Source organism: Corythoichthys intestinalis, chromosome 11, assembly GCF_030265065.1.
Source record: "Corythoichthys intestinalis isolate RoL2023-P3 chromosome 11, ASM3026506v1, whole genome shotgun sequence".
Lineage (NCBI taxonomy): Eukaryota > Metazoa > Chordata > Actinopteri > Syngnathiformes > Syngnathidae > Corythoichthys > Corythoichthys intestinalis.
The window spans coordinates 23,281,233-23,298,885 of NC_080405.1; the positions used below are offsets into that span (position 1 = coordinate 23,281,233).

A 17,653-nucleotide genomic window follows, 5' to 3' on the forward strand; every position below is an offset into this window, starting at 1 on the left:
TGATAATGATCCAAAGCATTCCAGCAATACAACCAAGGAATGGCTGAAAAAGAAGAAGATTCGTGTTCTGGACTGGCCCAGTCAAAGTCCTGACCTAAATCCCATTGAAATGCTGTAGCGGGACCTGAAGCGAGCAGTTCATGCCAGACGCCCATCAAACCTCTCTCAACTGACTGCGTTCTGCAAGGAAGAATGGGCAAAAATCCCCCAAAGTAGATGTGAGAGGCTGATTAGTCACTACAGAAACCGTTTGGTTGAGGTAATCTCTGCAAAAGGAGGCGCAATATCCTATTAACTGAAGGGGTTCACATACTTTTGCACACATGATATCTGAGTTTTTCTTAAATCAACCACTTTTGTTAAATAAAGAATGACAATATAACTATTTCTTTTGTTTCAGTCCATTATTTGGAATGTCAGTATTGTGGATTTGGGTATAACTTAACATTTAATAAGGTTATTTTAGTTTTTTTTACAAAAAATCTGACCATCGCTGTGGGGTTCACAAACTTTCGAGCAGCACTGTATTAACTTACGTTTGATCACTGAAGGACTTGTAGAAAAGTTCTCCACAGATACATCCTGCCATGTTAGCTGCACACAACAACTGCACACTGCTCTCACCATTAACGACTTTGCCTTGTCATTAAGCATTAATTAAGAAGCCCGCTTCACAAAGACACGATGTTGGAAATTGTAGCAAGGTTTTCAATGCTCTCGTAGCGATGTCAGGATATTCCAGAATTACTTTAATCCAGAACCTCGGTAGAGTCTTTGTCTCAAATGTACGTTTAATAAGGTCGCTGTCATTTGCGATCGCTACAAGTTGATCCTCCTGTTGCACAGACATGCTCGAATCACTCGGTTTACTCACAAACGGGTCACGAATCCACTCTTTTGCAGTTCGTGGGTCTTCGAGGTTGTAGGCTCGTCAGGTGCCCTTTTCGCCGTAAAAATATCTCCAGAGACGTCTGTTTTCCAGTCATCCTTGCTCATGTGGGGGATAATTATTTCCGGGAACAAATGTGCTGCGCCCACGGCCTAGTAATACGTTATTATCGAGGACAAGCGCACTTAGATATATTATATATACAAGATGTACTGCTACCAATCCAATCAATGGATTTCCATGACGACATTCTAATCTATTGTAGTATAGTAGTAGTATAGTCAGGGGTGCACATAGGTGGTCCGCATGCGCGCATTCGTACCGGACGTAGACAAACGCGCTGGCCCTCAACGGCTTCCATACGCTTTTGCCTACCGATGGCTGACCACTGTATTTGCGGTGGACACGAGAACATCACTTCTCAAAATGTCAAAGAGGCAGGCCCCACTTAGTACTAGTGTTGCACCAATACCATTTTTTGGCCCCGATACCGATACCGATACCTGGCTGTGCAGTATCGACCGATACCATACCGATACCACCCCGATTATATATATATATATATATATATATATATATATATTTATTTTTTTCTTATTTATTTATTTATTTTTCCCAAAGAGCTACATAATTGGATGTGAAATCATTGCTATCAAGGCTTTGTCAGGCTGTTGCTTACCTTTGCAAAATAGGAAAAAGTACACTAAACCCTAGTAGACATTAGTTGAATAAACCTTCCGCTCTCAAAGGCCAAAATAGTGCTAAATTTGTGAAATTAATAAAACATGTATAATACTAGCCCAACAGTAAGAAAGTAAAAATACATTCATAATAATAAACTCTGAATGAACTGAATAAACTTTTTTAAACCTCTCAAAGTCCAAACAGTGCAACTTTCATGAAATTATTGTCACATTCTGCTGCTGGTTAGATTGTGTTTTGTTGCTGGGCGTGGGGGCTCATCAACGCAGCATTTACGCACGGGTGATCTCAGAGAAGGCTGCCGAGATATTTGCCTTGCTGATCGCTATTTGACATCTGGCACAATAATCTCGCTACATTTGCTTGTTATGCCCCTGCATTGGGTTTTTCTGTTAGTGTGCTGCTGTCGTTTGTAACCGCTGCCTATCGTCTTAGTTTGTCCGTCGACCTGCTGTCACGGACTCCTTTTGTTATTTCTACTGTCCCGCGATCGCGTGTTATTTTTTGTTTGAAATCATTAAACCCTTTTATGTATCCCCCGCTTGTTGTCTGCTTCGAGGTTCAACCTTGTTTCCGCATTAGCGGACGCTAACAATTATAAGTAATAATAATTGACCACAGCATCCCGTCTCTCCTTTTTTTCGGGAGGTGGGAGTCCCTTATTTCTATTTCTGAAAGGTGGCAACAATACTTTGGAAACACTTCCCAAATTACTGCGGCATTTCTTTCAGTAAAAGACAATAAAAGTAAAGTAGACGAAGTGAATTGACCAGAAATTGTTGCTCCGGTCCAGCGGCCTTCTTCCTCTGGATAGCAGTCCTGCTCTTGCAGGCTCAAACTCGTTGTGTTCGTTCACGTTTCGTCTTCAAATGTTTTATCAAGTTCGAGGTATTGAAACTGGCCGATTTAACTCCACATCTCCAAACTTTCAGGCCGCAAATCTTGCATGCAGCCATTGATTTTAATCGACGGGATTTCTATTTGGAAATATTTCCCGACCGCCGCGGCGCTGCCATATTTCCTGGTTTGTTTTTCGTCCATATGAAAAAGCCCCCTTTTGATTGGTCAGGAGTGGCTATTGGCCCGCTCTCATTGGTCTGGAGCAGGCCAATAGCGATAGCTGCTTGGTGTTCACGCGTCATCACACAACACAGAGACAGAGTGTAGTGAGCGCCAGGAGGAGAAAAAGGCTGTGGTCAAATGTTATAATAATGGACTGGTAAATGGTATCGGCGCCGTCTTTGTTGGTACTCGCCGATACCGATACCACCATTTCGGGCCGGATCGGCGCCCCCTGCCGATACTAGTATCGGTATCGGTGCATCTTTACTTAGTACCGGTAATTATTTCCGTGTTCCCCCACCCCCGTCAAAAGACAGATAGACGACAGAGACGTCGCCGGAGCTACCGAAAAAAAAGGACTTTTGGACCAAGTCACATCTCCAGGTCCTCTTCTGAGAACCTGGGTAAAAAAAAATATGTGCACCCCTGAGTATAGTATTATATCTAGAGTAGACAGGGATGGTGTGTTAAGCAGGGGCACAGGGTTAATTCGGCCAGAATGCAGTCGTTATTAAATTATCATTTCTGTGCGGCCCGGTAGCAAATATGCCACGGACCGGTAACGGTCCGCGGCCCGGCAGATGGGGACCCTTGGTGTAAAGAACTGGCACATTATAATTTTATTAGCTACATTGTATTTACTTGTTACATAAGCGAAGTTCATGTACCTGTGTTACCCATCAGTTGATTCAAATAAAACAAAAACTTGGTACACTTTTCCAATCATCAAAAAAGTTCCCAGCAAACATTCAAGCCATTTACATTTAAAAAGGTTTAATCGATATTCCATCTGAAATTAGACAAAGCTTTGGGTTGAAAGATGAAATGGTCTTTATGTGCCTTTCCTCTGCAGTGGGCCTACTGGGGCTTCTCAAATGGAGGACGCTACCTGAACTCCTGCGAGAAAACCTTGAAAAACTGAAGCTAATCGATGGAGAGGAAGTGGTCAAGGTCAGTCTCATGTCTTAACACCCTCTTGCGTGTATGCGACCCATTTTTTTTAGCTTTTTCTCTTTGTAGTTCCTGCAGGACACATTGGATGCTTTGTTCAACATCATGATGGAACACTCTCAGACTGACGATTACGACATTCTCGTGTTTGATGCCCTGGTGGGTGTGCAAAAGACCCTCCCTCCAAAAAAAACCCCAAAAACAAAAAAACATCACATGGATTATTCATCGACTGTTTTATTTTTTGTTTGTGTCTTACAAGATCTATATAATAAGTCTCATCGCAGACAGAAAATTTCAGCATTTTAACACCGTGTTGGAGGCCTACATCAAGCAACATTTCAGCGCCACTTTAGCCTACAAGTAGGTTTAGAATCATATTTATTCATACATTACTTGGGTTTATATCTTGATTCACCAAAAACCTGGTTTCCATTCTCTGTTGTGGCCTTCCTGTTTGTAGTTTGCATGTTCTTCCTCTTCTTGCATGAGTTTTCTCAGTGTACTCTGGCTTTCTCCACTATTTCAAAAACATGCATACTAGATCCTTCCCATGGGTTCACCACCTGTGGGAGGGGCTAAAGGGGTAGGGTGAATAGTAAGTTGGGCGGCAGCCAAAGGCGGGGACCATGGCGGACTGTCACCTCTCTGGTGGGGAAGGATCCCGAGTTCCCAGTGGATATAGTCGGACTCCCCTCCTCCTACAGTTTGGGCTGGGTACCAACCCTCTCGAGAGGTGTTGGACTCTTTTTCCACTCTGGAATTGCCCACAGAGGCACAGAGCAGGTGTGGGCATACCTATTGCCCAACGGCTTGGCGCCTGCAAGTTTTGTTTACCCCGGTAGACGAGAGGGTAGCCTCCCTCTGCCTTCGGGTTGGGGGGACGGAACTGTTATCTGTGCTTATGCAACAAACAGCAGCTCAGAGTACCCACCTTTTTTGGAGTCCTTGAAGGGTGTGCTGGAGAGTGCTCCCTCTGGGGACTCCCTGCTTCTCCTGGGGAACTTAAACGCTCACATGGGTAATGACAGTGAGACATGCTGGGACGTGATTGGAAATAACGACCCCCCCGATCAGAACCTGAGTGGTGTTCTGTTATTGGACTCGTCACAGATTGTCCATAACGAACACCATGTTCAAACATAGGGGTGTCCATATCTGCGCCTGGCACCAGGACACCCGAGGCCGCAATCCTGTCATCAAATTTCCGGCTGCATTTTGGACACTCGGGTGAAGAGAGGGGATCTGTACACTGATCGCCACCTGGGTTTTGACTCAGATGATGGCGGAAGATGCTAGCCAGACCTGGCAGACCCAAATGTATTGTGAGGGTCTGCTAGGAATGTCTGGCAGAATCCCCTGTCAGAAAGCGCTTCAACATCCTCCTCCGACAGAACTTCTCCCTTGTCCCAGGGAAGGTGGGGGACATAGTCTGAGTGGGCTATATTCTGCACCTCAATTGTTGAGGCAGCCGATCTGAGCTGTGGCCGTAAAGGGTTGGTGCATGTCGTGGCAGCAATTCCTTAACCCACTGTTGGACACGAACAGGAAAGGATGACATCAAGCTGAAGAAAGAGGCCTACCGGGCCATTTTGGCCTGTGGAGCCCCGGAGGCAGCTGACAGGTAACAACTAAGCAGAATGTGGCTTTGGCGGTCACTGAGGCAAAAAGTTGGACATGGGAGGAGTTTGGTGAGGCCATGGAAAACGACTTCTAGATGGCTTCAAGGAAATTCTGGTCCACCATCCGGTGTCTCAGGAGAGGAAAGCAGTGTACCATTAACACTTTGTGTAGTGGAGATGGCGTACTGCTGACCTCAACTCGGGTTTCTAAAGGCTCTGGATGTTGTAGGGTTGTTCTCACTGACACACCTCTACAACATCGCGTGGACATCGGGGACAGTGCCTCTGGATTGGGAGACCGGGGTGGTGGTCCCCCTTTTTAAGAAGGGGGACCGACCGAAGGGTGTGTTCCAACTATAGAGGTATCACACTCCTCAGGCTCCCCGGTAAAGTCTATTCACGGATGCTGGAGAGGAGGGTCCATCGGAAAGTCGAATCTCGAATTCAGGAGGAGCAGTGTGGTTTTCGCCCTGGCCGTGGAACAGTAGACCAGCTCTACACTCTCAGCAGGATCCTCGAGGGTGCATGGGAGTTCACCCAACTGGTCTACATGCGGTTTCTGGATTTGGAGAAGGCATTCGACCGTGTCCCTCGATGAGTCCTGTGGGGGGTGTTTCGGGAGTACAGGGGTACAGAGCCCCTTGGTAAGGACTGTTCGGTCCCTGTACGACTGGTGCCAGTTTGGTCTGCTCTGTCGGCAGTAAGTCGAATTCGTTCCCAGTGAGGGTTGGACTCCGCCAAGGTCGCCCTTTGTCAACGATTCTTTTCGTAACTTTTATGGACAGAATTTTTAGGCGCCGCTGAAGCGTTGAGTGGGTCCGGTTTGGTGCCATCAGCATTGCGTCTCTGCTTTTTGCAGATGATGTGGTGCTGTTGGCTTCATCAAGCCGTGATCCCCAACTCTCACTGGAGCGGATTGCTGCCGAGTGTGAAGCAGTTGGAATGAAGATCAGCACCTCCAAATCCGAGACCACGGTCCTCAGTCTGAAAAGAGTGGTGTGGCCTGTCTGGGTCGATGATGAGATCCTGCCCCAAGTGAAGGAGTGCAAGTATCTTGGGGTCTTGTGCACGAGTGAGGGCAGGGGGGAGCGGGAGATCAACAGGTGGATTGGTGCAGCGTCTGCAGTGATGCGGCTCTGCACCAGTCCGTTATGGTGAAGAAAGAGCTGAACCAAAAGGGGAAGCTCTCAATGCACCAGTCGATATAAGTTCCTACCCTCACCTATGCTCACGAGCTGTAGGTTGTGACCAAAAGAACAAGATCGTGGATACAAGCGGCCGATATTAGTTTCCTCCGCAGGGTGTCAGGGCTCTCCCCTAGAGATAGGGTGAGAAGCTCAGTCAACCGGGAGGGACTCGGGGTCGAGCCGCTACTCCTCTGCGTTGAGAGGAGCCAGCTGAGGTGGCTTGGGTATCTGGTTCGGATGCCTCCAGGCCGCCTTCCTGGAGAGGTGTTTTGGGCATGTCCCACTAGTGGGAGGCCCTGGGGACGCCCAGGACACGCTGGAGAGACTATGTCTCTCGGCTGGCCTGAGAACGCCTTGGGATCCCGCTGCAGGAGTTGGTTGAAGTGGCTGGGGAGAGGGAATTCTTGGCTTCCCTGCTGAAGCTGCTGCCCCTGAGATCCGACCCCAGATTAAGCGGTAGATGATGGATGGATGGGCATACTAGATCAATTGGAAAACTAATATATTGGTGTCACTGTGCGTGGGAATATGCCTTGCAATTGTCTGGCTACCACCTGGGAGAGGATGCAGCTCACCTTAGACTCTAAGGAGAACAACTAATGCAGTGAAAAATTTGACTGTGACATGTAGTATTTTATACGTGTACTGTTAATTTTTCTAATTGACTCTGAGTAACTGGCGAATTGATAAATAGCATGTAGGAGACGGTCCATAAGATAAATGTTAAGTAGAGCATTAAAAAAATTCTCATATGCTCTACTTGCTATCTGAAGCAAGGACACCTCCTTATTGAACCTGATTCTTCATCAATTAAACCTCTCAAGGTAGGTCGTCCTTTGAAATTATTTTTTTTTCACCATGAGTGCCATTTAAATGCCAATTTAATTTAGGTATGGCCAACAGGGATGTCTAAGGACGCTTTGTACTTCATGTTAACACAGGTGAAACTGATTTTCAAAGTTATTGTAATCTTTATCCATTCCTTTAATTTAAATAATTGCGCTTAAACCAGTTTGTTGCATTTTTGCAACTTACTGTAAGACAATTTGAGATCTATTATTTAAACTTGGACCAGGACGGATTATACGATTCTTTCGATGAATTGTCTGTTTTTCATGTTGTTCTGTCCTGTCATCCCTCCCCTGCCAGTATGTTGATATTCTCCTTCTTTCAGAGTGTCAATGCAGCTTAGCGACAGCAAGCCTCTAGGATGTTATGTAAAAAAAACTCCCTCTCACAACATTCTAAACCCACGTCTTGGTATCATAGAAGGGAAAAGGGCATTAAATCCTGTGTAGTATGCCTTTTAGTCATGCACCAGAGACAGAACTGGAGAAGACTTAACCATAAAGCTGGTCATATTTTTAAGTCCGGACTGATTGCTGTGAAGCAAGATTACAGACATTTTAGGGAAGCTTTCATTGTTTAAGAGGATTGAGTATAGTTTTAAACCATTAAGTGGCTCTCCTCCTTGCTACCACAAAGCCAAAAGGTTTAGATCACTGTAGGCCCATGTAATTATTAATGAGTTTGGTTTGACATACAATTGATGGACATGTAAATGGACAGCTGTTAGTGTGCCCCCTTATTAGGACATAATTTAAAGTAGACATGATGTTGATAGTTTGTTTCTTATTGTGGCTTTAATTAGCACTTCATTGTAATGAGGGATCTTGAATATACTACAGGTATAATGAACTCACCTATGTTTTATGGAGTGTGCTTGTTTTTTTTTTTGTGTGTTTTTTTTACCACCCATCAGAAGTCCTGTGGACTATGTGAAAGGGAATCAGCTCAGGTGTGAAACCTATTTTCCTCTTGACTAGTCCTCCCCTTTTTCACTTTTACACTTGTTTTCTGCTCTATAAAAGTTAAAATGGAGTTGTGGAAGAGTAGCATAACTTCGTTGAGCATCTTTTGTGCTTTTCCCCTGTCTCTTATAGGAAGTTGATGTCAGTGCTTAAGAGGTACCTGGACGTCTCAAGTCGAGGAGAGCACTGTGAGGCGATTCTCCGAACCCTCAAAGCTCTGGAGTACATCTTCAAGTTCATCGTTCGCTCACGCATGCTCTACTCCCAGTGAGTTTTTCTATGGGTGTGTGTGTCAGTGACTATTTATGTGCCGATCACCATAATGTGCTGTAAATCATTAGTGCAGGCCACTCACATGCCAGTAAGTCTGAATCACACTAATCAACTTTGACAAGTGAGTCAAGGGTGTTGCTGATACTGTCAGTGGCGCTAATGTGCATTGAGGGCAATGACAAGGATCAGAATTAAAGTGCAGGGCTGCAATGCGCTAAAATGAATGTGATCCTGGGTCATAAAATCATTAAGTACGCTACCTAAAACTCTGAATGATTAAATCTAGATAGTCAAATGTGCCCTGGTGTCTCCATCTGGATGGGCATAATGTATGGATAAACAACATGTTTATAGATCTGTCCTTGCTTTTATGTGACCTCACTTGAGATTCAATTCCAATTTGATTATTCAAATGACGTTGTTGTGACTTGTGAAGCGATATTTAATTGTCCACGAATACACTGTTGTAGATATCTTTGCACGTTGCTCCTGAGCCCAAAAAACTTGCCCTCCCTGGGCCTCGATGATCCGATTAATGACACTATGCGCTCCTATCTGTCGCTGAATGAACACCACAAGTCGATAAGGTGCAGCCTCCTCTGTGTTCAAACTTTTCATCTTCTTTCTTTTCTACCCGCTCTGTCCTCCATGACCTGCAGATTTCATTGCTTTGCCTGCTCTTGTTCTGTTTGTTTCATTTTCCTTTGTCTGAGCCCACGCAATGCTTCTCCTTCATGTCCTCCATCTTCCCATCTCGCCTTCTCGCAAACAAGTTCTCCTCTTTACAGGATAGTTCAGTCATCTTGAACTGATATGGTCATAACTCATAGTTTTGTTGTCGCTTCCCTCGCATACTTCTTCTCCTGCTTACTCTTTGTTCAGTTACTCCAGCCAATGTGTTTATTGTCCCCTCTTCGTCATACTTGATGCCTATCCACCTGTCACCAACAACTGGTTGAGTTCAGAACTGTTGAGGTCATGGCAGGGTAGTGACTTTCAATGTACGTTTGTGTCTGGGGGAAGCAATAGCCTGTGGTCACTGTGATTCAAACACACACAGAGGTATTTTTTTTTTTTTTAGGGACAAAGAGGGCAGTACTCAACCAGATCAAGTGGTTAGCACAGGTTTTTCCCTTAATTTGTAAATTTATTTTGTGTTAAGAAACTTCTCTAATGAGCAATAGTCTGTGATAGTCACTCATACTTTAGGTTCTTTTGGAAAAGATAAAAATACTGCTTTTGTGCTATCTTGGTACATCTTTAGGCCTAAAAGCTCCACCCATTCAGGCCATAGCATTGTCTAATAATAATAATTACTAATAATAGTAAATAAAAAATCTTTTGCTGCCATCTTGTTGCATCTGTGAGCAACTACAAATCTTCTCTATAATTGCAGTAGGGCCCATCTGTATCACCTCCAAATAGTGGTGGTTCATTCTATAGAAGTAGGAAGTTTCAGTTCAATTCACTTTGTAGATGTCTCTTGTAGGGCGATTTGTTTCGCAGCAGGTCACAGACACACTACAAACAACATGTGCTGTACACATCAACAGCAGCATTACTAATGTATAGCAGTGCTGTGCATTAAAGCGATCCATGGATAGAAAGACTTGTAGTTCTTCAAAGATAAACGTTATTATGAGTTAAAATAATTTGATTTGAAACATTTCTTGATGTTTTTGTTTTTATACAATTTGTAAAATTAGTTTATCTAGTACAGGGGTGCTCAAGTCCAGTCCTCGAAAGCCCCTATCCAGCTTGTTTTCCATTTCTCCCTCCAACACACCTGACTCAAATAATCAGGATCATTATCAGGCTCCTGCAGAGCTGACTGATGAGTTGATCATTTGATTCAGGTGTGTTCAAGGAGGGAGACATGGAAAACAAGCTGGATAGGGGCCCTCGAGGACTGGACTTGGGAACCCCTGATCTAGTAGGTCGCCATTGTTGTTGACGTAGCAGGGCGGTGACGTCACATGGTTACGCTGCCGGGCTTCCAGAGTTTGACTAGTGATGTAAACATGTCATATGTTCAACCCTTTCAATTTAAACCAGAGAGGAACAGAGCATGACAGCACTGTCGATATTTCACAAAATGAGCAGCAAAAGCAAAATGAACAGGAAAGGCGGGATGAGAAGAGAGCAGGGGGAAAAAAAAAAGTGTTCTGCCAAAATGTGCTGCATTGGCGAAACGGCCTACAAGAGGTGAAATTGAGTCCCAAAGTACTACCGTGCGCTTTCAACTTGTTTTGTTTAGATGCTTACAGACAGAACATACTAAAGATGCCTTAAGAAAATACTTAAACGTAGTAATATAAGGGTATTTTAAATATGCAACGTGACTAATGTGGTCAACAGATCAACAATCTTCTTTAAACCTACCACAAGAAAACGCAATGCTTAAAAATATGAGAGGGAAGCACATGCAAAAAGTATTTTGAGGCAATGAATAAAAGACTCAATAAAAACACAAATAGTAAGTACTGGCCCCTTTTAACCTATAAGCGCATGTGTTGGATGTCTCGCTGCGTAGAAGGAATTGCAGTAACATGGTAGTATTCGTTGCGTGAGAGTGACAATCTACGTCATCACCCTGAGCGTCCATTGCATGCTTAAAACATGGAGCCCTCCGTAGGTCAAAACATGTACTAAATATTATAGATTTTTTTAAATCAATGGCAGTATTTGATGTGTTTCTAACAACAGATTTTAAAAGACAACAATTGTGGCTTATTGGAGCTTTAAGTCCAAGGTTCCCTTTAAATGCACCAAATACACAGACACATGGTAAAATAAAAGTGCATAGTATTTTGTAGTATGCAAATTACAACATGTACTGAAAACTTTGAATAAAACAAATACAATTTCTGACTATACAAAAAGATAGAATTAAAGAAGATATAAAATGAATTAGGTAGAATTAAGTACAATATACAGTCGTAGCTGCCCAGCATATATCTCTAAATCTAAATTTATTGACTAATACAAGTAGAGATTTGTGTACGTCACCCTCTAGTGGTTGGCTGCCATTACTAGGGTGTTTGCACACCTATAGCTGCCCAGCGTCAGTCAATGTAAACAGTAACGTGAGCTGCTGTTGACTGTGTTCTGCGCTGGCACACTTTAGCAATGGTGGACAGGGTACTTCCTGTCATTTTGCTTGGATTAGTCTCTATATCAGGGGTCTCCAAACCGGTCCTCAAGGGCCGCTGTGTGTCCTGGTTTTTGTTCCAACCGATCGAGTACCGACAGTTTAACCAATTAAGTTTCTACTAAAACAAGCAGCACCTGACTGCAATCAACTGATTCCACTTGTAAGACACCAGATTGGTGCAAAGGTGTCGTCTTGATTTGTTGGAATGAAATCCTGCGACCCAATGTGGAATAGTTTGGAGACCATTACTCTATATAGCGTGTGTGGGTGTCTGAGTCTATGTGTGTGTTTCAGTAGTGCAGAAAATCCCAAAACCAATGTATTCCAATTGCCAGATTCATTGTTGGGGTCTTTGACAGTCACCATGGGAATTTTCACACTGGAACGCCCCCAAATTGAGCAACAAATCGACAATTGGAAACCGTTGATTGGACTACTTTCAAAAGAGGTGTTTTTTTCGAATGTAGTTCAGGCTTTAGAATTATGTGGTCTCCATTTGGTCCTGCAATCTGACATTGAGACTAATTTTTAAAAACTTCAACCATTTTTCACAGGAGCAAAATGTAACTACTTGCCGCCCAAGGTGGAAAGTATGAAACCACTAAATTGGTGGCCAAATTCATGGGGAAGCCTTGATTTCGAGGTTTCTTATGTGCCGATTTAACAAACCTTGAGCCCAACAACCCAGCACAAGTAATATGCCCGGCAATGCCGGGCTATACTGCTCATACAATAATAAATGAAATACAGTGTTTAGCTTACAGCAACAAGGGAAGAAAATGGCTTCCCTTCTTTAAATGACAAACTTTTATAAGTAATCAATCGCATTATATTCATTTTGTTACTTTAATGCTGTCCTTTTCAGCATCTTATTCGAAAGTGCTGTGGATCTAGACTCTATGCCTTATCATACCACAACAGTTGCTGTGCAACAGGAGGGTTTGATATAGTCCCTCTGTTGCATTTTGTATTGAGATGAATATTTATTGGAAATGCAGTCGGACAGAACATGATTTGAGAAGTGACGTGCATAGAGAGACCAGAGGGACTAAACCTTGAGTTTAGATTAGAAAAGAAATTAAACATAGTCGCCTAGTACATAATAGTATAAGATACGAGTGTTGCTTATTACTTGCTCTGCATGTACCATGGAACCAATACTATATGCATCACATCATATACAGTACAATTATGTGATGAATGCATGAACTGACATCACATTGACACACACCATGTAAAAATTCTGCCTTTACCTACACCTTCGCAGACAGACCTGTTAGGTGGAACAATGTGTCTATGATCACAATAGTAGTCTGTATAGAGCCGAGTGGTAATACTGCTGCGTGTTACCGCCTAATCCCTTCCGCAACATACTGAATTTGCCATGTGCCACATGTTAATCCCTCCCTCCGGCACTCATAATTTATATTGTAATTAATGACCGCACAGCTCCACTGAATCACGGGGATTCCAATGGACGGATAAAATAAAAGGGCAGACATGCATGTCAGAATTCAAATGATAGTATCATTTGTTAATTTAATCACCTGGTATGCCATATAATAAAAGGTCCAGAAGATGTCAATGGGTGTGTCCAAGTTTCCAATTGTTAAAAAAAAAAAGTCCAACTCCCAATTGTCCGTAGATGTACTCAATCTATAGTATGTCGACAATAAATGGCCTGATAAATGACGATTCTTGCATCATTTTTAAAGCGTCCGTTTTCAAGTGATAATAGGACTTTTAAAAAAATATATATATATTATATATTTTTTTTAGTAAAATGCAAAGACCCAACTTTGGCAAGTTTTGGTTTCTGTGCTGCACATCGATTGTTTACTTTGTGACTGCATTACCTTCTTAGGCTTTACGTGGGCAATGAGCAGGCAGAGTTTGAAGAGTCTTTGAGGAAGCTTTTTGAATCCATCAACAACCTGATGAAGACAGACTACACAACCACTCTACTGCTGCGGGTAATCGCATGTACCTTAACCACCCCCTTACAACTCTTCATCACGATCCTCTTCTTCATCCATACCTGGTTTTCTCTTTACTTTCAGTATTCAGTATCATCTGTACAGTAGGGTTTGTGTTTTTCGCACAGTTTGTCTGTTTAATTACTACTAATGCAATTTCTACGAAATTATTTATAAGTTCAGAATTCTATTGCAGCAGTCACAAAACTTAGAAGTTAGCTCCCACCCACCTCCAATTTAAAGGTTTTAAAGTTAAATGTTAAACACATCCAAAGTTTATTCACAGTATAAAGCATTTTCACAACAGGCATAAATGTACCAAAGTGCTTTACATAATATAAGCAAACAATGTAATAATCAGCTAACTAAAGACAAAAAACGGATTCCTTTTTTTTTTTCTAAAGCCACAATGTCAGCATATGATATGCACAAAGAGTTGTAATATTTTTTAAACCCATTTTAGGCATATGTTCCATCATGTTGACTAACATTTCTGCTTTCCACATAATTGTTTTTGTTGGTTGCGATTGTGGTACTTGAAGAACCAATTATTTTTTGAGGTCCTACAAGTTTGAGAACCACTGATCTAAATAATTGAACTCGTGTGTTTTCAGGTTGCAGCCCTGAAGTACCTGCCAGCAGTCTTACATGATGTTGAGAAAGTATTTGATGCAAAATTGCTAAGGTAAGCTCACTATCAGCATTTGAGCATGCAGCACAGATACAGTGGTATGAAAAAGCATCTGAACCTTTGGAATTTCTCACATTTCTGCATAAAATCACCTTCAAATGTGATCTGATCTTTTTCAAAATCACACAGATGAAAAAACAGTGCTTTAACTAAAGCCGCCCGAACAATTATAGGTTTTCATATTTTTATGAGGATAGTATGCAAACCATGACAGTAAGAGGAAAATTAGTAAGTGGACCATCACATTTAATATGATGTGGACCCCCCTTTGGCAGCAATAACTTCGATCAGACACTTCATGTAGTTGCAGATCAGTGGCAAACCGATCAGGACTAAACTAACCATTCTTCTCTACAAAACTGCTGTAGTTCAGTCAGATTCCTTGGATGTTTGGCAGGGATTGCTGTCTTTAAGTCATGCCACAGCATCTCAATGGGGTTCAAGTCTGGACTTTGACTTGGCCACTCCAGAACGTGTAATTTGTTCTTCCGAAACAATTCTGAAGTTGATTTACTTCTGTGTTTTGGGATCATTGTCTTGTTGCAGCATCCATCCTCTTTTTAGCTTCAACTGTCTGACAGACGGCCTCAGGTTTTCCTGCAAAATATCCTGTTAAACTTTTGAATTTACTCTTCAATTAATGATTGCAAGTTTTCCAGGCCATGAGGAAGCAAAACAGCCCCAAATCATGATGCTCCCTCCACCATGCTTCACCGTGAGGTGAAGAGGTGAGGGGATGAGGTGTTGATGTTGGTGAGCTATTTCATTTTTCCTCCACACGTGATGTTGTGGTACTCCCAAACAATATAATTTTGGTTTCATCAGTCCACTAAATGTTCTGCCAAAACTTCTGTGGAGTGTCCAAGTGCCTTTTTGCGAACATTAAACGAGCAACAGTTTTGTTTCTTTTAGACAGCAGTCGCTTCCTCCATGGAGTCCTCCCATGAACACCGTTCTTGGCCATAGTTTTGCATACAGCTGATGTGTGCACAGAGATATTGGACTGTGCCAGTGATTTTTGTAAGTTTTTAGCACACACTCTAGGGTTCTTTTTTACCTCTCTGAGTATTCTCCGCTGACCTCTTGGCGTCATCTTTGGTGGACGGCCACTCCATGGGATAGAAGCAACAGTACAAAACTCTCTCCGACTGTCGATTGATGAACATCCAGACTTTTAGAGATGGTTTTGTATCCTGTCCCAGTTTCATACAAATCATCAATCCTTGATCGCATGTCTTCAGACAGCTCTTTTGAGCAAGCCATGATGCACATCTGACAACGTTTGTCATAAGACGATTCTTACCAGGTGTATGTTTTATCGTGGGCAGGGCAGCTTTGAACCACTTATCAGTGATTGGGCATTTACCTGACTTAAATTGTTTGGTAAAAAATAGTTTCAATTGCTCTTTAAGTCTCCTTAGGCAGATGGTTCACTTAATTAGATTTCCCTCTTCTGTCATTGTTTGCATGCTATCCTCAGTAAAATATGAAAACCTATAAATGTGTGGTTTTAGTTAAAGCACTGTTTTTCCATCCGTGTGATTTTGACAAAGATCAGATCACATTTGATGGTGATTTTATGCAGAAATGTGAGAAATTCCAAAAAGTTCAGATACTTTTTCATACCACTGTATACAGAGTTCTAGTCTAATCTTGACACCTATTCATTGAGACTTAGACGATATATGCGACGGTATATGTTGTCTTTGCTCCTCAAACTCGTCCCTCTGTCCAACACCTTCTTCCCCTGAGGGAGCTTCTGCTGTTTCATCAGGTGATAAAAATCTCATTAAGATGACATATACACAAGGACATGCGCTTCAATACTCCACGGCGCCTCCATTTAACCACCAAATTGACAATTCCGGTGAAAGCATCACACTGAAACCATACAAGGAGACTCCATAACATCGCCTTGACCTTTGGCTTTCAATTATACTCTCCTCTTTAAGATTATTAAAGGATAGCATTGAAAGTACATCTCAATTTTTAGAGCAATGCTGCTGAGACAGCAATGACTGGCCATAATTGGAAGGTTTGGGTCCCATATCATTTTCTAGGATTGATCTTTTTGTCCGTTTCTGGCCAAATCCCAGCACCCCAACATCTCTGAATTGTCCTTAGTTATAAGTGTGTGCATTGTGCTTTGCGATTGGCTGGCTGTACCCGCTCTTTTGCCCATAGTTGGCCGGGATAGGCTCCAGCGATCTCCGCAAACTTTGTGAGGATAAGCGGCACGGAGGATGAATGAAAGAAATTACTCCTAGCAACTACTACTGTATCTGTAAACACCGTGACAGCAGCCCAAAACGAGCATTTCTTGGTTTTTTTTCTTTTTTTAGCTGTCTCATTGCTTCTGGAAAGTCTACTTAAAGACATGCTGAAACAGCATTTTAGAAAGCAAACCTTGAAGTGAAATGTATTGTGGTGACAGTCGCTTTGTGAATCATTTTGAAAACATACCTCTCAGAAGTTGATAAATTACTCACATTGCATGTTGAGAACATCGTATCTCATTTTAACACTATGCAAGAAATATCTGGTTTGAATTTCTCACATGCAGTATTTGTCCTAGTGACCAGTCCAGAGTATAGACCGCCTTCCTTTTCCCCAACTGGAACTCAGCTAGGTTGGCCTCCAGTTCACTTGCGACCTAAACGAGGAACTTGCTAGAGAACATATATGGATAAAAATGAACATTTAAAAACTGTGAAAACTGTGTTAAAGACTGAGATTTGTCATATATCAACGTATTCACAGTCTACTTAGGAGGTTGCTCGAAGATGGCCATTACTGTAGTGCACAGACCACACTTGGAGAACCACTGCTTTAGAAGCACCACGGACTAATATTAACTCGTCCTGCTTGATATTCTTATTTCACGTACTGTAAATATGACATTAAAGAGGCAGGTATTGTCCTTCCATTTTTAATTCCAACATTCTCATCACCACAGTGCCCTACTTAATCTTTTTGTGAGGTTCTGTTTAAATATTGCTTATGCATTAGCACATCTGCCAGTTCAGCATTCTCGAGTGTGTTCAATGTCACAGAGTTGTTATATCGAATAGTTACCAAACACAGGGAATTAAGATCAAAGTCACGTTGCATTGTCACATTTTGTTCTAGCTTTTTTATATTTGTACATTGATTTATCATTCATTTTTGTTATTTTTTGTTTTACAAAGTTTAGCGCACATGCACGATTTGTGCACAATTAGGCCACGTCAATTTGCATGTAGTATACAGTGTCCTGGGTCAGCGTTGCCTCGAGCACTTTCCAAAGCAGGCAACATGAAATTATATATGTATATACTGGACTGTCTCAGGAAATT

The 17,653-nt window shown here is 42.3% G+C and overlaps 1 protein-coding gene across 6 annotated transcripts in view; it reads left to right on the forward strand.

Moving 5' to 3' along the window:
- LOC130924409 (dedicator of cytokinesis protein 2-like) overlaps positions 1–17,653 on the forward strand; it is a 315,198-nt gene that overhangs the window by 139,323 nt on the left and 158,222 nt on the right. For all 6 annotated transcript variants that reach the window (XM_057850956.1, XM_057850960.1, XM_057850959.1 and 3 more), the window contains 6 exons: positions 3,507–3,604; positions 3,674–3,763; positions 3,867–3,967; positions 8,357–8,491; positions 13,516–13,624; positions 14,242–14,312. In XM_057850956.1, the coding sequence (XP_057706939.1) occupies positions 3,507–3,604; positions 3,674–3,763; positions 3,867–3,967; positions 8,357–8,491; positions 13,516–13,624; positions 14,242–14,312 (604 nt within the window). The remainder of the gene's footprint in view (positions 1–3,506; positions 3,605–3,673; positions 3,764–3,866; positions 3,968–8,356; positions 8,492–13,515; positions 13,625–14,241; positions 14,313–17,653) is intronic.